The sequence below is a fragment of the Amphiura filiformis genome, chromosome 5 (assembly GCF_039555335.1).
Source record: "Amphiura filiformis chromosome 5, Afil_fr2py, whole genome shotgun sequence".
Classification (NCBI taxonomy): Eukaryota; Metazoa; Echinodermata; class Ophiuroidea; order Amphilepidida; family Amphiuridae; genus Amphiura; species Amphiura filiformis.
This window is the reverse complement of record NC_092632.1, coordinates 7,089,435-7,117,243: the sequence shown is the minus strand read 5'-3', so window position 1 is coordinate 7,117,243 and position 27,809 is coordinate 7,089,435. Positions and strand designations below refer to the sequence as shown.

Here is a 27,809-nt window from a genome sequence, read left to right as displayed (position 1 = left end):
CGAAAAATTTTCGTGATGAATTTTTTTTTTTTTTTTGCTTCAGCCCCCCAGCAAGTGTTTGTAGAACGGTCGACGGTCCCTATAGGCCTACCACACACAATTTATTCGCTACCTGAAGTCGCTAATAGAGAATGAAAGATTTTTTTAAATATTTGTTTTCAATTTTGAATAATTATTTTTGTTTTCAATAGGCCTACGTTCCATAAAAATAAAAGTATTTTATCGAAAATAGCCGATACCAAAATGGTATCGAATCGCCCACCGCTAGAAAAACCAAATCATGGCGTCTGTACAAAAATGTATGCGGGAGTCTTTCGCAAGCGAATACAGTGAGTTTCATGGATTTATACTGGATTTATCCTGGATTTTCTTAAAGTGGAATGATTTCAGCATGCGGTACAGGTAAGTGACTTAAACTGTTACTACACGTGAACTAGTTGGGTGTCCCATTTAGCTATTATCATTGTGAACATACCGATTCACATTACAAATGCATTATAAATCATGTTTTGTAAGCTTCCGTATTTCCTCAGAAAACTGAGCAAAAATTCACCTAATACTGAAAACCAAGGCATTGACTGTTCTTTAATTTTAACCTTATCAAACCTGAAACAAATATGCTGCCTTGCGAACACAAATTTTGCATATCATTGTCAACTAGAAGGGGGGAAATAAGTTTAATTTCATTGATAACATGAAATTGATGCATATTAATGTTTTCAAAGCTGTGCATAATTAATTAATTTCCCCCAAAAAATAATTTTGATACTTTTAACGTCTGTCACAAATGCTTAACAAGTGTGTGTGATTTGATTAACGGTATCAATTCTGAAATTCTAAAGAAACTCGATTTTGTGAATCGAGGTCTATGTACCTCTTCCGAGCTTCTACCTTTAAAAGCATGTAAGCTACATTGATACCGATGCCACCAATAGAACGAGAAGATTTGCCCCTTCATTTTGCATACCACTTTGACCAATTTTTTTTTCTCATTTCTCCACAAAATGCAGAAAACCCGCAAAAAAAATCCAATGGGTGTAGTACCCCCTTAATCCTTGTAACAATAAATTTGAGCACCCATTTAATATTTAAACCTGTACTGCCGAACCTGCACAGAAGCAGTGTAGGCTCAATTCAATTTCTAATTACATGTACACAAGCCAGTTGATATGAACTGGTCTTGATGCAGTACACAAGTCATTCTGTCATATGATATATAATCACCAGTGGCAGTGCCAGATTTATATTAATTAAACCTAATTAAATTGAGGAAGAATTTCTTTCAGAGGGGAAAATGTGACATTCATGAAACATGTGGCAATTTTAGTGGTTTACTTTGTTCTGAGGGCATGTGAGAGATTTAAAAAAATTTCAGATGAATAAGTGGGGGAATGCCCCATATAAGAAGTAGGAAATGATGTGATGCATGTAATGAGAAAATAATGGTACCATAGTACATATATATATGCCCCCTTCCCAACCTTAGGCTTTCCCCCCTGTCAAAATAAGAAATTAAAAAAACAACTTTTTGGCCAAACATGTAATACCTAAGGCAAATTTAACCAATTGTTGCCCCACCCCTCCTCAAAAAAATACCAGTGTCACCACTGTCTTCCGAACCAAAGAGTTGAAAATCTGTTCTATAAAACAGTGTATTGTAAGTGTCATAGATATTATACATCTGAGACATGATCTGTACTATTTGACTATCATTCATGCATGAGCTACATTTGGATTGCTAATGTTATTATCAACACATTACACAATAAACATATTAAATCACCTCGATCAGATGAGCATAATTATTTGACAACTCATTACTACCCAAAAACAATGCATTAATGCCTGCACATATTGACACTTCATGCCTGTAAATAGCCAGGCAGTAACTAACCAATTACTTAATGTGCATTAAATTGATCGGTAAAATCAACCCTGAATGATTTTTATCCACATGAAGGCTATAATGGATAATATCCATTGCATGATACTGCACATCTATCAGTATGTAAAACATGGTTGGTTGGGCAATTCAATTAAAGGCTCTGTATTCTAATGCTAATGGTTAAATTCACTTTAGTTCTTTGTTTTCATTATAATGAACCATGGTGAGATAATGCTAATGGTACTGTTGAAAATGTTTCAAATATTGACTGTCACAATCATGGTACTTCTGATTTTAAATCCTATGATGTTGATAAAGCTAGCATGTCTTTTCAAAATAATGTTGGTACATTTACTTTTTCTGATTATACTTGCTCTAGTACCAAGACTAATTTATCAACTCATGATCATAATACTGATGAAAGTAATGTTTTAAGTAATGTTGATACTTCAATTGACAGTATGTCATCTTACAGTAGCAATACTTCTAATCTTTGTATACCAAACACATCGCTAAGTAATTCTTGTGAAAATGTTATTAATGTCAATGAGTTTAATTCTAATATGAGACATATTCCTGATGTGAAAGGTACTAAAATAATTCACCTCAACATCTGCAGTCTGCCAAAGTATATTGATGAGATCCGTCATTTTGCATTCAAAAATAATGTTGATATAATCGGTGTCTGTGAAACTCGTTTAGATTATACTTTTTCTGATAATGAAATTTCACTTAATGATTTCTCAATTTATCGTGCAGATCGATACAGAAGTGGCGGTGGAGTGGCTGTTTATGTTAAGAATTGTATAAATTATAATATTCGCCACGATCTCACACATAGTGAACTTGAAATTATTTGTCTTGAAATTATGCCACAGCATTGTAAACCTTATGTTATTATTTACTGGTATAGAGTGCCAAACACGTCTATTGAGCTCTTTAATCACATTGATAATATTATTTCTCAAGTTGATTCTGAGGATAAGGACTATTTCCTCATGGGAGACCTCAATTGTGATCTGATCTCTGATGATCCCCATTGTTATACAAAGAGGTTAATTGAGATGTGCTCTTCATATGATTTAAGTCAATTGATTAAAGAGGCCACTAGAATCACTCCAAAGTCTAAAACCCTTATTGATCATATTTATACATCTAATGCTAGTAAGGTGACTCATTCTGGAGTAGTTCATAATGGTATTAGTGACCATTCACTTATCTATGGTATAAGAGGCAAAGATAAAAATGTCAGTCAAGGTCATAAATTTGTCAAATCTAGATCATATAAAAACTTTAACATGTATTCTTTTGTAAATCAGCTCAGTAGTGTTTCCTGGGCCTCAGTATATGAGGCTGCTGATGCTGACTTAGCTTTAGATGAATTTGAGTGTATTTTTCTGAATGTTGCAAATAACCATGCACCTCTGAAGCAGAGAAGAGTTAGACAAAATTTAAGCCCATGGTTAACACCCGAAATTAGTGAATTGATGAATAAGCGTGACATGGCTAAGTTAAAAGCAGTAAAGTCTAATAATTCTATGGATTGGGCCAATTTTCGTTGTCTAAAAAATAAAGTTACTAGTGCAATTAGGAAAAGTAAGCGCACATATCTTACAGACTCTCTTGCTGCTTGTAAAGGTAATACAAAGAAAACATGGAAACAGCTGCGTTATATTGTTCCTTCTAGAAAATCATATTCTAAAATAAATTGTATTCGAAATGAAGATAGGGATATAACAGATCCAAAGCTCATTTCAAATGAATTAAACAAGTTCTTCACATGTGTTGGATCTAATCTTGCTGCCAAACTTGGTCCTGTTGATATTCATGATGCTTGTAGAAATATTGATAATAATGTTAATGATTCTTCCAATGATCTCTCCTTTGATATAATTCCAGTGACTGTTGAATATGTTATTGAACAATTATGTAATCTTCCTACCAACAAAGCCACTGGTTTTGATGAGATCCCTGCAAGACTTTTAAAGGCAGGAGCGTATGTAATTGCACCTATTTTGACTCACATAATAAATTATTCTATCATGACGTGCAAATTTCCAACAAATTGGAAAAAAGCAAAAGTCACACCTATCTACAAAAGTGGCCAGCATTCTGATCCAAACAATTACAGGCCTATCTCTATTTTACCAGTTGTATCGAAAATTATTGAAAGGGCTATTTTTGATCAACTTTATAGTTATTTAGACTCTAACAATTTGATCTCTCCTTACCAATCTGGTTTTCGCCCTTCACATTCTACTTCAACTTAAGCTTGCCTTAATAACTGAAGATTGGTTTGACAATATAAATGATGGTAATGTTATTGGTGTATCAATGATTGATTTAAAAAGGCATTTGATACTGTAAACCATGCCATTTTGATCAAAAATTACAGTGTTATGGAATCAGCAAATACAGTATTGATTGGTTCAGTAGTTATCTTTCAAACAGAACCCAAGCTACATCTGTTAATGGTTCTCTTTCTGATTTTGAACTTATTAGTTACGGAGTGCCTCAAGGTTCAATACTTGGACCTCTCCTTTTATTGTTTTCATTAATGATTTACCAAACTGTCTTAAATTTACTAAGATCAGCATGTATGCTGATGATACTATTATTTACTGTGCTGGCAAAAACCCAGCTGATATTGTACATAACCTTAATAATGACCTTTCTTCAATGAAACAGTGGCTTGACAATAATAAGCTAAGTTTGAATGTAAATAAGACTAAATTTATTATGCTTGGAACACCACAAAGATTGGCTAAAATTAATGATGATGTTTTGAATGTTCATATTAATGGTGATATTATTGAAAGAGTTTTCTCTTGCACCCATTTGGGTATAATAATTGATAGTAATTTAAATTGGCATGATCATATTGATTATTTGTTGAAGAAGTCTGCCAGGAGTATTTCTATGATCAGGAGGGCTAAGTCATTAGTTCCCATGAGTGCTCTCAAGCTTATATACAACTCTATTGTTGCACCACATTTCAATTATTGTAATATAATATGGGGTAATTGTACCAAAACAGATTCAATTAAGTTGCAACGAATGCAGGCAAGAGCTGCTAGATATATTTGCAATGTTCCTTGGGACACATCAGGGTCTGAAGTTCTTAATCAACTCAGCTGGTTGACACTTGCTGAAATAAGAAACATCCATTTGGCAGAGTTCATGTTCAGGGTTACAAACAACATACTTCCTGATAATATTTGCATGTTATTTGAGAAAAGGAATATAATTATAATCTCAGGCGTAATCCAAATAATGTTGATGTTCCTTTTCCTTCAAATAACTTTAAGAAACGCATGTCTTTCATACAGGGGTGCTCATCTATGGAGCGATCTCTCAGCTGAAGCACAGTTGTGTGATAGACCTGCTGCGTTCAGGAGATTGCTTTACTGTAATTATGAATTGAACTTTGCCTAAATGTTTGCTTTTGGTTATTACTTTGTCAATTGTACTTGCTTTGTATGCTTAATTTATATCACTTTGTCATATATAGTTTTTATACTTGTTTTGTATTTCCATTTACTTTTAATATCCTTGATTAATGATGTAATGTAACATGTAAATTTATATAGCAACACGGCCCCAGGGAAGACCAGCTCAAGGGCTGATCTGGGCTTTTCCGTGTATAAATAAAATTGAAATGAAATGAAATGAAATAAATCAGTCTCAACAATTTCCACCTGTTTAGCTTGATACATTTATCTCTCTCTTTCTAATGGATCCTACCATTTCTCATTTCTAAATATTTTTACCTAACAGGAATTTTGTCTGAAACTTAGTGTTGATATATGCCTAAAACACATATCGTCATCCTACTACAATAATTGCCCAAGTCATTTTTTGTAATTTTGAGAACACAGTACAAAATATGGTTCAAACATGCATCAGTTATTATTACCCTAATTATTTCTGATTATTCCATTTAATTTGTCTCATTATTTGTTCTTGTGCAAAGATTGGTGAATAAATATGTTTAAATGCATGCTTAAAACATATTTTGTACTTTGTTCTCAAAATTACAAAAATGACTACGGCAGTTAGCGTCGTAGGCTGACGATATCCTCCTTAATTATTTGCATATATTTGCATGCTTATCCCCCATGCTCACTACAACAATTTTTTTTTTAAACTTTAAAACCAAAATGCCATAAAAAAAAAAGGCAAAGGCATGGTAAGGTTGGTTCAGCATTAAAGGATTTCTGCACTTCCCTTTAATCCCTTACAGGCTTTTTCAGACATACTACTTTTATGCCAGGCTTTTATAAGCCTATCACAACTAGTGGTTCAAAGAAAACAGCATGCCAGCAACACTTAACAAAGTGTAATTTATCATACTCCTTCGCTTTTTCTCCAAACAAACGCATTAGTAATACACTCAAACACATCTTCTTACATGGTATTTAGTCCCGGCACCATGTGGGAGGAGTGAGGCGGCGACCCCATTCGGTGTACTTAAGTGTCCAAGACAAGGAGCTCAAATAACATCATCCTATTTCTATTTTATACTAATTTTCTAGTTACAATTTTTCATTCAAACATGACAGATGCATCCCGTTGGGATTGCCTAATTTTCCTGGGACCACTTAAGTGCAGAGTTAAGTAGAATCATCTAAGTTGTTTTCTGTGTTCTATTTCTTCAGTTCTCTTTCTATAGTTGCTACACTAAGGACGCAAGTGTAGATTCCTGATGTACCAGTTACTGACTGGTTTACCAGCACGCAGGTGATAGCTTGATTACTGTGTTTCTAATCAGTACAAATCTTGTGAAGGGCAATCCCTTCATTTAATTCTACTTGTTAAATGATTTTTATCACTATTTTAAAGGTGAAATATAGGCATTTTCTAGCAATTAGGAAATGCTCTAAGCCGGTTTTAAACAGATCAATATAGCTTTTGTTTCTACCTTGGGTGTTTTTATCAATAATCAATATAGTTTATGAGCTAAAATGACTAAATATGTAATTATACCAATATTTTGCTAAAAATCAATGTATAAATGTTCACCCACACTTACACATAGAGAAAAGGGAGAGAAAGGAGAGAGAGGAAGGGAGAGCGAGAGAGAGAGAGAGACTCATGACAATGACATACACCCAAAAACCAAGCTTGGTTATTGATTTTTTTTATTCACAATATAATTTGATTTTTAGAAATGTTGTAAAGAACATTTGTATCCAATTTTCAACATAGGTAATGTCCACATTCAATAACTACCTAGAGACATTTGATTCCATGCTGTTGCCTCCATTCCTTCAATTAACATCGCAATAGGAGCATTCTGAATATAAAAAAACTTCAGGCAATTTACTGCTCTGCTGCATTTATGTGCCTATACATACACTACAAAATCTCACAATACTAAAAGGAAAACTTCTACCTGGAAATTAACCATACATTTGACATACTTTACAGATTTTTATTACGACAGAACAAAATATAAGATGAAGCCTCAAGAAGTTGACACTGCCATGATTCAAATCTTTACGTGCCAACAATCAATGAAGCTGCCTTATTTTAGTTTCTGTAATTAGTTTGATTTTGATTTGTATTATCTTTTCAATGCCTATTTTCCATTCAAATCACTATTTTTTCAAATTTTATTTGAAATCAATTAGCCAACTTCATTTTTCTACATATTTTTTTTTGCTTTTATGTGTGTGTGTGGGGGGTGCATGTGACTGTCCTTTACACTGACTATTCTGATCTGTTCTCTAGGTTAACTTTAATCAGATACATTTGTAACAAGAAAAATAAATTAACAATGCTGTAATCTAATCTTGTTATTACTCTGCATATTTCACTCTAACAATTGATTAATAATTGATGACTTATAATCTACTGGTAGGTTGAATAGTCAGGGTTCGAATTCGTTTAAAAATTTTGTGTAGCAGTTTTTGGCTAATTCATCATAATCAGGATACTTCCATATACTAAAGCACTATAAAAGTGCTATACAAATGCAAAATTGGGTAGCAGTTACTTCAAAATGTGGAGCAAACTGCTATGCGATACAACCGAATTCGAACCCTGTGAATAGTATGGTCAATTGACAATACACAACTATCACATAAAGATGCTATCTACAGTAGATAGTTAATAGGCAACTTTCCACCTTGCACTTCCTCAAGTACATATTTCACCGTATTGTGCATTCAAGATGTTTAATTTCCGGTCCTCTTGCATCATAAATGGTGTCAAAAATAAAAAAAAATACCCTTCAAATGTGCCATTGCTTCCTTTCTCTCCACCCACATTACATCAAATATTTAGTGGGCAATTTCTACATTTACTGACTATACAGTCAGTCCCTATTTTCATTACTGCTGTGTTCAAATGAGCCGTACTAATTTGAGATCCAGTTCATCCTCATTTGTATTAATTAGTCTATACTTTCCAATACACCTGTTCAGTAAATGTCATACGATTTGGCTACATGATGTTGGGATACAGTTTGCATTTTTCAGCTCATTCCTGGTTCTGTGAAGAGGCAAATTATGGAAACTGTTGATCTTTCCTGAATTTCTGAAATAATCAACTTTATTTAATGATACAATGTATGTACATACGCAAGCAATCTATTCTACACCATCCCAATGTCCCCTTTAGCCAAAGCAATGGCTAAATGTAAGCCAGGGAATAAACAGGTAACCTTGGTTTGAAAATGAAACATCCTGAAATGAAACTTCCTGAAATGAAACATTTTTTCAATTTCCACCAAAACAAAAAGTTGTCCTGATTTTGTTTTTAAATTTAAATAATGTATCTTTCATTTAATTTTCAGAAAAAAATGACATAATTAATCCATTTTGATTCATTCACCAGCACTGTAATCAACTTGTCAACTAATTGAGTTTTTAATTGGCTAGCAGATTAATATACTGTTACAGTTCAGTACACATTGCCAAATTGCCTATCCTGGCCCGATCCTAACATCTTACCTTTAACAGTGATCAATGAGCTACAAAATTTCACTTTTATTAAAAAACATTTATCTTTGATGGAAGGATCAAGTAGAACTGAAAATAGCACACAAAACAGCCACAATTCATAGTACGGGCCAGGAAATTGTCTCGGGCTGCATACGCCATACACCATATTTGCTCACCCTCCTTAACGATGCTAGATCAATATACATTGCGTCGCTCGGCTCAAAATATTATTTTGTACATTGGTACAAACCTTGAATTACGCAGTACTTTGCCCTGATTTCATATGTATTAACGGAATAATTTGATCCAAATGTATTCTCAGAGTGTATCTATGAATAGAGGTCATATGGCCAGGTTACCTGTAAACCTATCTTTTGAATACATATTGATGCAATCAAGCTATTTCAAGAACACTTTGGCGCTGAAATTGACAGGCAATTTTGGATTTACAGCAACCTTTTGATTTTACTCAAATAAGATGTTCATTGTATCTGACAATATGGACTACATTTTATCAGCTCTTGCCTGCTATGGATTTCACACAAATAACAAATATGACGGTAGTCTAACTTATATTATCACATTATGTGACAATCTAACTACTCAATACAGATAAACATTTTGAAATTTGATACATTATCATCATAAATGTGTCCTAAACACTAACTTTCAGAGAGCCCCATTAGTCAACTGCTGCAAAGTTTTTGTCCTTTTTGTTAAATCACCAAGTTAGAGTTTTTTACTGTTTTTGTCACGCATCTTGATTTGATCCCAAATACAAGATTGAACTGATTGAAACATTATGCAGCTATCATGAGCTATGAGTTCATTTTTGTGTATAGGGTTATTGAAGCAAATTTTAAACCACCTTCCATATTTTTTAAATATTTTTTTGAGTCACATTTTTATTTGTTTGTTGTTGTAATTTGTTGTTGTTTTTTTGTTGTTGCTGTTCTTTTTTAATATAATTGGCTATGTTTTTGTAAATATCTTCAAAATGATCTTTGTATGGCACCTAATTTCTTAGACATGTGAAACATGACCATATAAAGCATGCTGTCACACGTTGCTATATATTGAGTAGACGTGAAATGTGTCATCTGTGACAGTAGCATCTGTTCTCCAGACACATCAGTGCCTCTTTTCTTGTATACAATCTTCTCCTTTTTATCCTATTTTACCAGTAGAATTTTTATCCTAGAGCATGTAAATCAATGATCCTTCTCATTTCTCCCCAGTTCCATAATATGTTGCCCTCAAAAGTGTATATTAAACTTGATTCAGCTGACTTGATTTGCCAATTCATGCCAAAATTCTAGCTGATTTACATACCTCATCTTCCAGACTACATGATTCTAAGTCCACTGTATTGAATTGCACTCGTTTGAAGAGTTCTTCCAGTGTTTCCACTACACGAAGATCAACTTTCTCACCTGGTTAAAAAAAGAAGAAATAAGGTGGAGGAAGGAGAGAAAAAGGAGGAGGGAGAAGATAAGAAAATAAATGTTAACAATGGGCAACATGTTGTAGATATTGTATCATATTAATCATTATTTGGATCAACCAATTACTTACCGTACTTGTGGAATTATTCAGAGGTTCTGAATCACAAAAAAGACAATCAATTGCAGGAACCTGTTTAGGTTCTCGTAAAGGGCTTTTGCGAGAACCTTTGGTTCTCATCAAAACCAGGCTACACAATTCAGAAATGAATATAAGTTGTACATGTACATGAAGGGAATATCTGTAGTTTACTATAACAACTCAAAAATAGGATCAATCCAATTCCATAAAAATTGGTAGCTTCCTGTTTGATATGTTTCAAATCAGCAGCAAATGTCTGTGTGGGAGTGAAAATATCTTAATATGTAATCTTAATGTACATACATGCACATGTGCTGCTACTTCAGAAGTTAGAATAGGCTGCACAATATTCATGATATTTACTAAAGATTGTCAATATAATATAATGTATTATAGAAATGATGTCCTCGTTTGGGCCCGTTGGCTGATTTGAATAAATTTGTGAATTAGTTGGCAAATGTATCTCATACATGATTGTATCTACATGCTTCTTCTTTATACATCACATTAGAAGCATCACAAATTACTGAGATTTGATGATTAAAAGTAATCAGTGGCGTCACAGAAATACAAGGGATTACTGGTTATACAATCTGTTGATACACTTCTGAATGCATTTAAAAGATTCTTTTTGAAAGGTTGGAGTCATAAAACACATCCTGGTAAACAAATTCTTGGTTGTTAGCATGTATACATACATGTATAGCAGCACTGTCAAATTGTAACATTAGATGAAAGAACAGAACTTTCTGCTTATGAATAACTGTTCATACATTTAATTCTCAGATACAACATGTACATTTGAAACCAACAATGGCATCTCATAAACATTCTACAAGCGTTTGACATTGAAAACCATGCATATCTTGAAAATATTAAACCAATCACGCTGCACAATGTTATTACTAAGCAGATGGTCGCTAAGGTTGGAGCTTCTGTGAAGTACGTAGTCACTGCGGAAAGGCTCATCTGTGTCCAACAATTATGATTAGGGGATAGCAATTGTAGATGTATCTAATAATCAAGACAATGTCTTAAAAAGAGAGCACACCTGCTAACAAACTGTATAATTTGTTATTGCTATCAGCAGTAGATAGCAAAAATACTACAGAGTACAATTTGGCTTGTTTGCATAGTTCGAACACCTTAAAATGGAAATAAAGCAATATCATTTGTTTACCTGTATTCATATTGATGATATGAATATGATTATTGTAAATATTTGAGGTTTGCAGAGTGCACACCTGTAAATTGGAATCTCCTGGTACATTCCAGACAAAAATCAGTGTTCAAAAATGGAATTTAATAGGCACTTTTTTTTAAATATTAAAAAAGACAAACAATTTGACCCTGATTCATGTTTAGTCCTTGGATACTTGATTGCCCATCAAAAATGAGCTATATCTGAATTTTTATAAAACTTTAAATAAACTTTCAAATTCAAAATGAGATTTCCATTTCAGAAACACAAGCTATTTTAGAGCCTAGTTGCCCATCTTGATATCTCTATATTGCCTATTTAGGATGATCTATTAAATAGTCCCCAATATTCTGCAAATTTTCACTGGACTGTGAGTCTTCTCTTCACTAGCTGTCTTCATCTGACCAACTTGCAGCTGGTACCAGTTTTGAAGTGCTCAGATTTAGAAACTCTGAGTCAAGATACTCAAGAAATTAACATTTGAGAAGGACCCTTTCTGTACTTAATTCGCAAGCATTTACAGGTGTGCACTGATATTAAAGAGCATAGCGTTTGATTCTAAAATGAAGCGTAATTTTCAGAACAGCAACAAAACCCTAAATAAGACAGGTTGAAGGGAGTTGATAAGCTGCCTCTGAACCTTCACTTAACAATTAATATTTGATTAAGTTGTGACTCTGCACAACATGAAGATCGAAATTTGATATTGTAATTCCCAAATGATTTAATCTTCATTACTTGTTGCTTATCTGCTCATCTTTTCCCACTAGGTAATGAATTCTACATCATTGATCAGCAAAATAGCACTCAGTCACTACACATTCTGCATTTTACTCAGCTCAACATATATGGGTTTACTGTTTGGAATTCTTCTCCATAATTGATGAAAATTAAACAATTTGCAAATTTAAGATGCCTCTCTAGTCTCTAGAATGCTCAATTCCAGATTCATGTCAAGAATTAGGGGAAAAACACAATGCTTGAATATATTCAGAATAAAAAACTTTTATTATGAAAAGAGTGAAAAAATTGTGATAATAAATAAAGCGTGAAAATTTCTACTTTTACAATCTACTTAATTTGAAAGATGTTTGAGAGGCTTTTTGTGTGCAACATTTAATAAATGAGAGTACACAAAATTAAATTGACTTCCCATGAAAGAAAGTTCCACAAAAATATTACTGTTGCATAATGCATAGGAACGTGCTACAGCATACAAAAACAACCCAACTGAAAATAGTCTCCATCTACAGTGAAAAACATCTCAAATGTAAGAAACCTAAGGAGCTCCATAATTGTCAACAACTACTTTAAACTCAATTTTAATGGTCTTAATATTATTAATAAATGCAAGCCTCAAGACATGATAACATTAAAAAAAAATAACTATGCAAATAATCATTTGGTGACTGTCTACATACACTGAATTAGGGTAACATGTTTTACACATCAAATTCAAAATATGGTATACACCATTAAAACATTATGTTTGATAAAAATAACTTGATTGGAAATGTGTTCGTTTAATATTGCTAAATGGTCACTCATCCAGGAATGTCCTAATTCATAGGTTTACTATTGATCCCCATTTTCATCACTTTGTGAATGGTGTGTTAAATGCATTACAAACCAGCTGTGTAAGGGAGCAGTGCGACGTGCCAGATCTCTATTCTCAAATCGTTGCACTAGAACTGCTTTAGGAAACATCTGACCTATTACAGCTAGATGAAGCGATATGACCTATCTGATTATTTCTGGCATAGCACTGCCAACTCCAGCAATGTAATCTGTTCTGCAACAATAAAATCCTCATTAAATTCAGAATATTATATCTTTTTCATGTAGGTCAAATTTTGTAAACAGCAAGTAACAAATCGATTTAAACATAAGATTCTGCTGATTATGTAAATGGGCAATTCCAAGCAAAAGTGGACATGACTCAAAAAAATGAAATTGCCAATATATATTTCTTTTAACTTTTATATTATTCCAAACAGATGTAAGGTTCAAGTTATAAACTTTTTTCGGCATTTTCTAACATTTTGGGTTTTTTTTAAAGTTCCTTTGGAGAGTGTATTTTAAGTGAAAAACTCCTGTTCAACTTAGATATTTTCCAAGTGGGCCTATTTTATTAAACATGGGCACTTTTCTTTTAAATTTGATACATTTTATATCTCTGAAATATGGTCTTCAAGAAACATCCAACACATTTTAAATAATCCCCCACCAATTTTTTTTTTTTTTTTTTTTTTCATAGCACTCAATATGGCGTAGCACGAGTTACCGAAAGATGCATTTTTTTATGTATTTTCAAAATGTTGGCAATGTAATTGATGCCACTTATTATTTTCCTTCTACTAGTAGTGCCTTGAGTAAAAATAAGAAATTAATATACAAAACACTATCCATCACATAATAATGACCCATTAAAACTGTAGCACGAGTTACCAGTAGCACGAGTTACCGATGTAGCACGAGTTACCATAGCCCACTTCCCCCTGTACCAGCAAAGGTAATGCAAAATCTACCACTTGGCAGCAATAGAGGATCTCCCAACTACATGAATATGCATTTATATGTGACCATGGTTTTATTGCGTTTTCATAGCACTAAATATGGCGTATACGAGTTACCGAAAGATGCATTTTTTATATATTTTCAAAATGTTGGCAATTTAATTGATGCCACTTATTATTTTCCTTCTACTAGTAGTGCCTTGAGTAAAAATAAGAAATTAATATACAAAACACTATCCATCACATAATAATGACCCATTTAAAACTGTAGCACGAGTTACCAGTAGCACGAATTACCGATGTAGTACGAGTTACCATAGCCCACTTCCCCCTGTACCAGCAAAGGTAATGCAAAATCTACCACTTGGCAGCAATAGAGGATCTCCCAACTACATGAATATGCATAAATGTGACCATGATATTGGTAACAGCTTTCTAGCAGCAGTGTAGCCAGTGTGGAGGGAGGCAGCCTGCCCCATGACAAACTAGAATTATGCAGTTCGTAATTAAGGTGCCCATACACACACACACACACAAAAGTGTGTAAATAACAAAGGTTTGTAAATAAAAAATAATATGCAATATGCAAATAAGCTCATTAATATTCATAAATATGCAAATAACATGACACAAAATTATACAGCACATCAGGCCACCATATCCAACCAAACCAAGTTTGAAGTTGATTGGTTATTGTGTTTATAATGCTGCAAAGTGGATTAATGAAAATGTAGGCAAAATTTGTAAATAAGCTCATTAATATTCATAAATATGCAAATAACATAACACAAAACTACACAGCACATCAAGCCACCATTATTCTATCACCATACCGGTACCAAGTTTGTAGTTATTGTGTTGGAGCTGTACAGTGGATTAATGAATTTGCTTCTGCCCGGACAGCCAAACAAAGAAAGAAACAAACAAACAACCAGGCAACCACACATGTGTGGGGGCCAAAAATTAAAGAGAAAAGTGACCTCCTGTCGCAGGAAAATTAAAGTAAAAATATGGAAGGCAAAGATAGAGATAAGATTCAAGGAGCCAGTTTCCACCCCGATCATGTGCCAAAATAGTGTAAATTTATTTATACCAAATTTTTGCACACACCAATAAAGTCCTTTTTTTTTTAAAAGCTCAAAGACTTTACATTGTACAGTCTCTCTAAAATAACATGCTATTTAGCATATATCCCACTATCAATACCTGGTCAAAATGATGCAACCAAAATGTTTAGCCCTCCACCCCCTAGGATCTAGCCTAAGAACCAATCAATTAATATGGGCCTCATGGAAGAACAGAGGATACCTTAAAACATCCACTGAATGAGTAACCAAGGCAAAAGAAGAAATAAAACAAACAAACAAAATAGATACTGGAAATCCTGAGATTAACAGCCACAGTGACATTGGTGATACTGAGATGTGTGTGGTTCTGAGATTTGTATTGGAAATTGGTTTGTTGTTGAGTGTAATGAGGCTCATTTTCCAGCTTAGTGAAGTGATTGAAATCGGGCAAACTAGAGTATTTGCACCAAGCAGGAAATGGTCTCAACCAAAAGATGACCAAACATTCTATAACTCAGAAAGCAATTTTTAAAAAACTTACAGAGCAAATAACCATGAACATTACAAGTTTTGTGAGGGAATTTAGAGTCAAATAACATGGAAGTAAAAGTTTTATCAATTGTTGACTGTTCAATTTAACTGTTTAAATTTAAGCCCTAGAATAAAATATCCAAACAGGATCAAGCAAGGCGTATGTAAGGCTGGGATGTTTGTATGTAATGTGTGTGTACATGGTATGCTGGTACATACACTGAATAGTGTTATTTGTACATAGATGGGTTATTTGGGGGGTTATTTGTACATAGATTGAGTTATTTGATCATTACACCAGTTGTTGAGGAATTGTTATCAAAAAAAATTGACATTTAGATGAACAATACCATTTTATATATGGCGGACAAACTGTAGCACGAGTTACCGTAGTACGAGTTACCATGTTTTTTGCCAGTCAATGTAAAACTATGAGGGGCACAACTTTTTAAGGTATACCAAAACAAACCTTATTATAGCAATTACTTATCATATAATCAATAAGGCTTTAGTGTTTTTTGTTTTAGCACACCATCAAAATAAAAATGAGTGATTTTTAAGCATGTCCTCTGCTCGTAGTACGAAGTTACCGATTTTACAGCTGTCCCATACATACAAAAGTTGATATCCTGAATTAGCAATACTATGAGGATCTAGCCTTGAATGTTGGGTATTAAAATACAAAAAATACAGATTCCAATCAAATCAATTTAAAAGCTGGAGCACAAAGTATGTAAAAGGACGCCATAAAGTGTAGCACGAGTTACCGTGGAATTGCCCAAATACAGCCCAGACAAAATTATCAACTAGATTTGTTTCATAATTCATATCACACCTCTGGCTACTATTGCATCGGTAGAAAAGCAGACAAATGTGGTGTTTTTACTTTCTTGCCACTAGTGTGATTCTGGTTACCTCAGACAAGGAAATTTGGAATATATTGTAACCCATCATATCAAACGTAACATTTGCCTCAACTATCTTTTCTGCTTTTTCTTCAAAAAAAAAATCTCACATTATTAAATAATCCCTCATTATTTTCTTTATTTTTTCATGCATATTTTGTTTATTCTCTAAATGTGGATTTCTGACAACTGCCTTATTTCAATGGATGGGTCACATGTAGGTCTTACAAGCGCACCATGAATTTGCTTCCGCCCGGACAGCCAGCCAGCCAAAGAAACAAAGAAACAAACAACCAGGCAACCATTTGGATAATGTTAGCATGTATAGACCACTTGACATCACTGTTTATCAACAAAGGCGAGGGACTCGTCTATCGATATGCTTGAACGAGCCGCTATACTGTTCAATGGCTTTCTTGTACTATGAAATGTGGCGGGCGATTTAAAATGCACGTGCCCTTAGCAAACTATGATGCGTATGCACACTGCAAGGCAGTGGTTTTCCCTCATTTTTGACTGTAACTCCACAACTGCTGTCTGTGCTGAAATAAAATTTCCATTGCAGTAGTTGTAGTCCTTGCCCCTATAATATACATATCTTACTTGTCCCCAATGCGCTATAATTTTTGCAAAAAATGCAAAAATAGGCACAAAATTGGGCAGGGGTGTAGTACCCCCCTAATTAGGACTCTTTCTGGAATATTTAATGACTGGCTGACCTTTGGATGTCTTTAATGTTTTATATTTTGTATCTTTTATCACCCTTCTTCAGTAACACAGTTGACTGGATCAAATTTGGACCCAAATCATCAGTGTTCGAAATATTGGTTGTCCGTTCGCCCGGGACAACTAAAAAAGTTGCTGGACAACCAAAAATACTGATTCGGTTGTCCGTCGGACAACCATAAATCTGTAGCCAAAACGGACCTTTGTACATGTACGTATGGACAACCAAAAACTTAGACGGACAACCAGAAATTGTAACCTGGTTGTCCGTGGGACAACCGTTTATTTTTCCTTAATTCGAACACTGCAAATCATTGAATGAAATGATTAGATTGCAAGTCTAGTACTAATCAAAATTCCTGCACAATACAAGAAGTCTGCAGAAAATAATTCTTGATAAATAAAAATTAAAAATGGTTATTCTAAATTGGTGCACTTAATTGCTTTTAATAATTATAGCATATCAAATAACTTGAAATATAAAAAATTTAATGTAGACTATAGAAAAACATTACCTTTGAGTCAGTCAAATGCACATATTTATTGTTTAGGCTATTGAAACTTGATGTTGAGTTTAGCGTCCCATTTTTTTCAGCTCATAATGAGGCAACTATTTCATTATTCATTATTTCTCAAGGTTTCATTATCAGCGGCCTTTTACCAATGCTTTATGCGCTTTTGTTCATTCTAATTGGGTATTGCCAGTTGCAATATATTATGTCACAACGGTGCCACAAACACACATAAACATATTTATAAAAGTATAATTATCTTGCTTTTTGTTTTTCAAGTGGTTTAAACAAACTAAATGTATTCCGAATCCGAAGTATACCATGCCAGTCTTCTTCACTCCAATTTGTACTAACCTCTCCATATACATTTGAGGATAGGGGAAAATGGGGGAATTGACTCATACAAAAATAACAATCATGCAGAACATTATGAAATAATTGTTTGGCACCAATTTGTCAAAACTAGGTCTTTCCTAGTTAAATTATTTACAACATCAACAATCTGGTAAAAACATTTTGGCTAGGTTGATTTTTCTTCTAGTCTACCCTGGTATCCCAAAGGTATAATTGAAATAATTGAATAGAGCAAGGGTCAAAAACCTGTATATTTTTAATGCTAAAATATTTAGATGGATTCGTCTAATAGTTCTCAAGGCTTTCTACTGTTTTTAAAGGGTTCAAATACAAAAAAAGGGCTTTGAAAATTTTGCACAACAAATTTTCTTTCTGGTTTAGTAGTAATTTGCAAAATAATGAATTATTTTCAGATTTTACATCTCAAACACGGCACAAAATTCATAACGCGGGCGGTGGACGCTAAACTCAGAATCAAGTTTCAAGTGCCTTATGTCTTCATGTCTTCAGTAGAAAGCAAATTGATTAAAATTATATGTACATTGTACATTAAGATTCTACCCACAGACGTGTTTTTAAAATAAACCACTTATAAGGATATTGTTCAAAATTGTTTATACTCCTTTTTGTAAATACTCTAAACCATTGGTGAATGTAAAACTTCAATAGTTGTATGGCTATATCTTGAAATTTATATTAAACTTCCTGGCCTTCCAAAATTTTTTAAAGTTCTAGATCTATACATGTACATGTAAAGAGGTACACCATTAATATTCTATTGATCCAAACTGGACAGTGTTTCATCACACACTGATTTTAGATTTGTTTTTATTGTTCATTTACCTAATTCATGCAGGGTTTGAGAAAATGTGTCTGAAAGATTTTCAAATGATTTCTACATTAGTTTGTTTTTAAAACATCAAGCTCATGAAATGTTTGCAGAAAACATCATATTGATATCCTTATAAATGAACCAGTGGAACAATATGTCAATACATTTACCATCCCTTTAAGAACTTCATACAAAAATACATTGTACATGTACTTGCAGTTTCCATCAATTTCAATTTCAAATAGGAATAGAAATGTCACAATTATTGACGTCATGACAACAAACTGTGAGTAAAACATCCCATCCAAGGACATCATCGGCAGTCAGTTGATGACCCAAGACACAATGTGATCATCTTACATTCCTTGCAAACAAAAATTGCTACATATAAAAACTGGAGTCACTTGACACTACAACAAATGTTGAGTTCTGGCAAAATTAAGACTTCCTGAAATTCTTGCTTTGTATTTTATTGTTTTCAACAATTAATTGTATAATAGGTAAAGTAAAATTACAAGTAAATTTACATATTAGAGAGCTTGTGATTTCCAAATGTACGTATCATACGCCCTGTGCATCTATTCAAAATCCCATCACATGAGAGTGACTTTGAATATATAGATCCACAGGCGTACCGTACATTTGGAAATCGCAAACTCTCTATAACTTTCATACTAAGGAACAACACAGACCTGGTACTACACTCAAAATGCATAAATTCATAGTTTGATCAATCACCATGAATCCACAATTCTACCAAAATCATGTCAGAGAGAACTAACCTGTAGAGTTCTTTGGGTTTTAATACATGTATGAATAATATGTAATTTGTTATGAAGGCCCAGGATTATAGGGGCAGAAGAGTTGAAGACTGACTGCCAGGGGTAGCACTAGGTTTTAAAACCAGGGGTTCTCAGAACCCCTGAACCCCCTGAAAGTGTTAAAAATATGCGCTCAAATCCTAAAATGAGGGGTTCTCTAATATGTTAAGTATTGAATGTACCATTTTATATGTATCAGTATCAGATTTTGTGATTTTGGCTATAATGATGTGTTACCGGTACCATTGGTATAATAGTTGTTTAGCCCAGCAAAAAGCGTGATCTCGCTTTTTCACGGCACGATTCTCGCCTGTAACCAACTATCTCGCTTTTAAGAAAGTTCCCGAGCAGTTTACTTACTATAAAAGTGTTGCTTTATGCCATAAAAGTTAGCGAATTCCACAAAATGCAGTTCAACTTGCAAAGTGCAGAATTCAACACCATTGGCACCACATGGAAGCAATGCTTTACTCAATAAAAATGACATTTCATTGCAAATGAGTTCAAGTTTAGGCCAAATATTATGATATTTATTGGATTACTGGAGTATTATGACTATAAAACATAATTCAAGGGCAAATTTTTGTCATTTTTTTTCTTCTGACGGCCGATCATTGTGTCGTATTTCACTGATGGCATATCTCTACACACCACCCACAAAGCATTTCTTTCCGATCCTAGAATTAGAAATTACCAACTCACGTCGTGTGTCATCATTCAGTACTGCAATAATTCATCAGCAGTGATTCTAGACAATATCGCAATCTGTGTAATTATGCCGGTGGTGTGTATTTTATTTCTATTTTTAAATTATGTTACAATGCTACTGGCGACTTCAATTCAACATTTATGTTACATTGCATTTTATGTTACATATTTTCTGGACGGGCCGTTAATGTTGGAGATCGAAGCTTTTATTTTTCTTTCTCGTGTTTTCATTTTTCTGCGCGCATGAAAACCCCTGAACTGATATGCAAAAATGAATATATGCCCAAACTTAAAAATATCGCTGTCTGGCATGAAACGCAGGTTAGCGCGACCCTGCTGACTGCCCCCATTCCCCAACAGGCACGTGTCTTTGTTTTTTTACCGGAGTTTGTCCCATAGCCTGGTAACAGAGTCTAGGCTCCAGAAATTAAAAACACAAGTTTGCACTATGATGGTGTCTAGTAAAATGTTATTTCACACAAATGTCCTGTCATCATTGTCCTAGACATGTTACAGTATATATGTAGACATAAAATTAGTTTCACACAGTAACCTTTGACGTCAAGTCAGACACAAAGAACCTATCAAATCAAGTTCATAGATTTGTTGACATTATTCTATCTTACCTTTCAGTGAAAACGTTTCTTGCCTTTGTGTGAAATCCCGAACAGTCTGTGAAAAGAGAAGGAGAGAAAAGTCTATTTAGCACTACACATTCAAAATAAGTGAAACTGAATGTAGAAATAATCTTGAGTGTTTGCTGTTTGTCCCCATAAAAAGAATAAATAAAGCTTACAAAATATATTTTTTGACTACTGAAAAACAATTAACAAAAACAACTAACTTTAAAAATGTAAATAAATAAACAAAAAAACAGGAAAGAATCAGAATGCTGCTTTCTGTAAAATTCAATATATGGCATTCATATTCATACACACATACTTCTGATTACGAAATAAAATTCAAATCACCATTTGGGCCTAATTAATTTGAAACCAGGGCAGTGTAAATAGTTACATGGATGGTTTGTACCTCACATTTTTTAGGGTGGCGGTACATGTAGCATTTTGTGTAGTGGAACACTGATCTCAAAATTGTCAGGATGGGGATTGGCCAAAATTGAGCTGGGGCCGGAGGCCTGCAGCGTCTCCCCCATCCTTTTAGATAAAAGATCAGCATGCACATGTCATGTATGGCGATTCCACACCAACATGGACATGATCTATAATAATTAAAATTTCCCAAATTCTTTTTCACTCTCAAGTTCTTGTAAACAAATCTGAAGATCAGGATATTTTTAAAACTTTTTTAAGACATGTGAGGATCAGGATATAAACTTTTTTAAGACACTACCGTAATTTCCATTTTCTCAAGCTTTTCTTTAATGCAGTAAAAATTCTACGATTTCATTGTGCATTTAGTACAACCCTGTATCTTTCTTTACAAAAGTAATCCTCACAATTCAAGATTGTAAACCGGAGACGTACTGCTACTAAAAAAAACAAAAACAATTGCAATTTTTTTTTTTTTTTTTCAAAGCTGGATCAAGTTATAACGACGTTTACTTACTGTTGCTTCTATTAAACAGCCAGGGACACATTGAATTAGTCCACATTGTTATAACAAGTAATTTACATTGTAGGGTCTATAACTTTTTCATAACTTTTTTCATTAACGCGCGAATCAATTCTGATTCGCATATCTGTCGTTCAATGCAAATCACAGCACAAATTGATTCGGTGATTTGTATCCAAAACATGCCCCTGCTCTCACTGCCAAGTCCAGAGGTCAAGAAACTCGGTTCAAGAAGAATTTTTATGCTAATTGCAACCAACCTTTTTGCAATTATTGTGGGCATACCGTTCTATACACTTTATGGTGACTTTATCATACATTTTAACCCTTTCGTGCACCGTGTCCTCATATGAGGACGGATAATAAATGCACAATGAAAAATGTATTAATACCCCCCTCATCAATGTGCAATGTAGCATTACAATGCCAAGACAGGGCAGTATACACTCTGAGCTTTTATAAATGCCTACAGGCTCTTTTTACCCCCAGGCACATTTCTAAAATTGGGATTTCACAGTCATGCGCTATTTTTTATGATCCCTGGATTCGGCCAAATTTTTTACCTGTTTTATGATGTAGGAAAGTGACTACAATTTTTTATTAGTATTTATAGATGTTATAGAACCAGCGTTCGAAATTTTGGTTGTCCGGTTGCCCGGGACAACTAAAAAAGTCGCCGGACAACCAAAAATACTGATTTGGTTGTCCGCCGGACAACTCATAAATCTAGCCAAAAGTCACATTTGTAGGCCTACGGACAACCAAAAACTTAGACGGACAACCAGAAATTGTAATCTGGTTGTCCGTGGGACAACCATTTATTTTTCCTAAATTCGAACACTGTATAGAACATAATGGGAACAACTATATTGTGACAAATATTTTAGAATACTTGAAAATAGTGAAAAAACATGTGTCCTCAAATGAGGACACTGCGCCATTGTGGTGTCTTACTATAGCACCCTCCCGTCCTCATATGAGGACACTGTGCATTTACAGATGTAACATTTACCATGGTGGTATAGGAAAATACATACATATAGAATGAAATAGGCCTACTACAGAGTGAATGTAATAATGATTGTATTTCAACTTGAGTTGTTGAACTCTAATTAGGCTAGAAATAACATCTAGTTGAATTTAAATTCTAATTTACAAGTTGTAATTCATGAAATCTAATTCACAAGTTGTAATTCGTGTACTTCAATTCATTTGTATGTACATGGTTGCAGACAAGTCACTTGTTTCTGTTTTTTTGCCTGAATTCCTTATTTTGTAAAGTCCAATAATATTTCTACATCATTTTTAGCCCAAGTTGTTTACATTTTACCTCAATTTCTCTATTATTTCAGAAAATGACTTAAATCTAAAGTTTTTCTATGTAGATGTAGCATGTAAATATTTGTAAATATTGACTTCCTTGTTGCGCAGTGTCCTCATATGAGGACATGTGCATAATTAATTAATGGAACACCGCCCAAAAAATTTGACACTGGGTATGTTCTTGTAATCCCTTTAGATGTACAAAAACACAATATAAAATTCTTTGTGAATTTGAAACTTAATTTGTGCATGAAAGGGTTAAGCTATATTCATGAAACACGGATTTACAAATTTTACAACATGGATTCAGGCTTTGAGTTTAAGGAGTGCGATCACACTCCTTAAATGATCATAAGGAGTGCGATTTATAACACTCCTTAATCTTTAAGCTTACACTCACACACGTATGATAATCACACTCACCATTCACAAAATAGCACTCCTCGCAAGTTAGAGATGTGCTTTTTATCACACTCCTCAATTTTTTTTAACTCAATTTTTTTGAACTCAAAACCTGTGGATTGCAACACTGAAAATGGATTTTAGAAAATAACTTCATTCACTAAATTTCTGTTACATTGTAGGCTACAACTTCTATACAAATGAATACCTGAGTGGAAGAAGGGCCCAACTCCATCAAAACTGTTTTTGAGATATTAAGAAAAAGCTTAATATTTGGAAAAGTTTTATAGGCACTTTAGGCAGAATGTTTTCATCTTCAGGGGACCTTTAATACACGAACATACAATATTACATACATTGGAAATTATAGATGACGTTTCTATGGCAACGATACAGGTCTTAATACGAGCTGGAGTTGGGCCCTTCTTCCACTAATATACTGCAAGTGCCAGTTCCGTAAGCAGATGTGTTATAAATAGCTACAGAAATTTGTTAATTATCCATTAATTGCACAAGTAGAAGCATGTAATATGTTAGCAAGAAAGTTTATTGTAGTGAAAAGCAGATTTCATGGCTGAACAAAATTCCTCTTTAACCCAATATTTGTAGAAGGGCCCAACTCCATGGAGTTGGGCCTTTCTTCCATGAAAACCATGATTAAGTGTACGTTTAAGACTATTTAGAGAGTGGATTTTGGCTCATCTTTCACACACAAGGAAGAACAATCTGCTGGCAATAAAATGCTGGGTCTAACTCATTTTTGTAAAAAATTGGGAGTTGGGCCCTTCTTCCACTCAGGTATTCAAAAGAAACTTGATCCTGATTGCTTTAAATTTGATCTATATTTCGCTCCTATATTTTATAGTTGAGCACTTTATCTAGTGATGGTTTCACTATAATTTCTTACTATTATATTCAAATATAGTTAAAATCAGTGCCAGGGTTTTATTTGAAGTTTTTGCTCTTGACTCTATCTTACCTGTAACTGTTGAAGAATTTTTGAATTGGGTTTGACTTTATTCTGAACACATGCTGCATGGTATGAAGCAATCAGTTCCTCTGTGCTAGTTTCCTTGGCTGAAAAGAACAAAAGCAAAAATAGAATTTGTCATGATAACCTGCACCTACATATAAACATGTATTGTAGGAAACTTATGCAGATGACGACAGACTGACTAGTAAATTCAATTTGGCAGCGATCCATATCAGCTGGCTATGCATTTTAACTGTCGGTCATGCAAAAACATACGAGGGGGTATCCAAAAGTTTTTGACATCACCAAGAAGCGAAGGAGCTATATCGATGAAATTTTGTCAGTGTAATTACTGGTCCTTATGTACATTATGGTCCAAAAATGGTCTCATAAGTATGTTTACTTTCTTTACAGGAGGCGCTAGATGGGCAATAGGCGCATAACCTTTTCATGATAAGATTCTCCACTTTCTTGAATTTCTTCACTGTGGCCGCATCATCCGAAAGTGATGGACATCCACTTTTTGGCTCATCTGTGAGGGACATGTGGCCAGTTTGGAAATTCCTTTTTCAAAAAGCAACAGTGCCATATGATGGGCAATCATCACCGTAGATAGCTTTCATTTCATCATAGATTTTCTGAGCATTGTAGGCCTAACCCTTCAAATGCAGGAACTTAATCACACTGCGTGCCTCAATTTTCACCATTTTACAGGTTATGCGCCTATTGCCCATCTAGCGCCACCTGTAAAGAAAGTAAACATACTTATGAGACCATTTTTGGACCATAATGTACATAAGGACCAGTAATCATACTGACAAAATTTCATCGATAAAGCTCCTTCGCTTCTTGGTGATGTCAAAAACTTTTGGATACCCCCTCGTACAAACAGTCAGAAAAGTGGAGTTGATTCTCCAACTCTAACGGATTTAGAATGTTTAATTATTTTTCATATGTATATATATTAATTACTACATATTTCTAAGAATTACTTGTGGAAATTTTGTGATTATGAATTCATCCGATCATCTGATAACAATGCAAAAAAATAGGCAATAAAGGCCACCTTCCCTGATCAGGTGCACAATGTTGATGTATGTCGTACATTCCCAAAGGTGGGTATGTCTTGGGACTCTTGCATCTTTTGTATCAGAATTGTGTCTGATCATAATCCCACCCCCTAATTACAAGATTTTTCAGCTTAAAATCCTGTGGGACTATACTCGGATGATTACGGTAAGGATTCAACAGGCCCATGACATTAACCTTTTGCAGAGATGTAAGGCAGTTACATGGCCAAATCCTGAAAATGACAGAGCCCTTGTGCACAGCATCAAACATGGAGCTCATCCGGTGAATAGGATTTGTAAGACCAGGGACTGTTGTGATGTATGTCATGAAATAGGGGAAGTTACCTTTCTAATCATGCAATAGTTTGTTCATTATGACTTTTTTGGAAAACCCCTATATAATGGCAATAACAACATCATTAATCAAGACTATTTATGTCATGGGGAAAATCCCATGGTATCAGTATGTTGTAATATAATGAACAATGATGGCAATGTCTATTTTAGAACATTGGGAAAATCCCAGATGGGGGATAAAACACAATGTATAAATAATAATTCTAGGCAGACCTGTATCGATATGATTGTAATGTGAATGGATGTAGACATATAGCTCTCAAAAAGAGAGTATTTTAAAGTTAAGGTTACACGAAGAAACGTATAATAAACGTATAAAAGACGTATAAAGTTGTTCTCTAAAAGTACAGCGTTTTCTCAGTAATCAAATGTCGCAGCGAGTGAAATGTTGGTGCATTGGATGTAGCTTAACATTTTTGTGTGTGTTATATATACAATTTTTTAGAATAAATTTGAAAATCCTTCGTTTAAAGCATTTTTACGCACCATGTTCACAAGATCAAAAACACGTTCCATGACGTTTTTTTTCAAATGTGCGCCCGTATAAATCCACGCCGAAAGTGATTGTTTTCTTCTTTTTCGCATTGTACTACAAATCGATCAAAGAAATAATGTTGCCATGGGGAAGAACCAAATACAGTACTTACCGATTAAATTTTAAAAGCCCGTTTTGGGGGAAAATTTTGGAGAATTTGCTTGAGAAAAAGCTGGTTTGTGAAATTATCGATATCTGATGGGACGTTAATTTAGACATCTGAATACCTACATTATTTCTCAACATTCTGCCAATTGCTATTCCATTTGATTTTCACTCCAAATTGAAGCTAGTTTTGCAAAAAACGAGGTTTTTCTCCATCGGGTTTGTCCAAAATTTCAGCAGCGACATGCGTGTTTATTCTAAGAGCCATTATGCGGACGCAATTGTAATCACGTCATTGCGTTAATTATATATCCCTTTCGCCAATTAATTGCGTAAGGTGATGTGTGGCCGAGCGGATAGAGCGTTGGACTTTGAATCTATTATGATTAATTTTTGTGGGTTCGAGTCCCCGTGTGGCTGAAATTTCTGGTTTTTTTCATCTTTTCTCATTTTTACTTCTGTTCTTCCCTCTTTTCTTTCTCCCTTTCTTTTTCATTTCTTGTTTCTTTCTTTCTTTCTCTTTTTCTTTCTTTCTTTCTTTTTTATTCACTCCTTTCTTTTATACTTTTTGTATATTTGATTGATTCGCTGACTACAGTGATTGATTGTTTTTCACTTTATATAATTCTGAAATTTGTAGGCCTGCTAAGTCTGTCTTGTTGAATATTCCCAAATTCGATTTACAAATAATAATTGCTTTGTGATGTTGTTGTTGATGTTATTTATTTATTTCATCAAAGATATCAAGGCTCTATAAATTTAATATCAACACATTTTCTAGACGGTGGCGTATCTTCATGAGTCGGGCATAGGGGCCAGAGGAAGTGCCCCCAATCGATTTTAAAATTGATAAAATCCTCATGAAAAATGCAGAAAACGG

At 34.1% G+C, this 27,809-nt stretch overlaps 1 protein-coding gene across 1 annotated transcript in view; it reads right to left on the bottom strand.

Moving 5' to 3' along the window:
- Nucleotides 1–27,809, bottom strand: part of LOC140152542 (uncharacterized) — a 72,499-nt gene that overhangs the window by 33,284 nt on the left and 11,406 nt on the right. The window contains exons 2-4 of the mRNA XM_072174923.1: nucleotides 24,869–24,966; nucleotides 21,216–21,261; nucleotides 10,165–10,265 (exon numbers count right to left, since the gene is read on the bottom strand). Of these exons, the coding sequence (XP_072031024.1) occupies nucleotides 10,165–10,265; nucleotides 21,216–21,261; nucleotides 24,869–24,966 (245 nt within the window). The remainder of the gene's footprint in view (nucleotides 1–10,164; nucleotides 10,266–21,215; nucleotides 21,262–24,868; nucleotides 24,967–27,809) is intronic.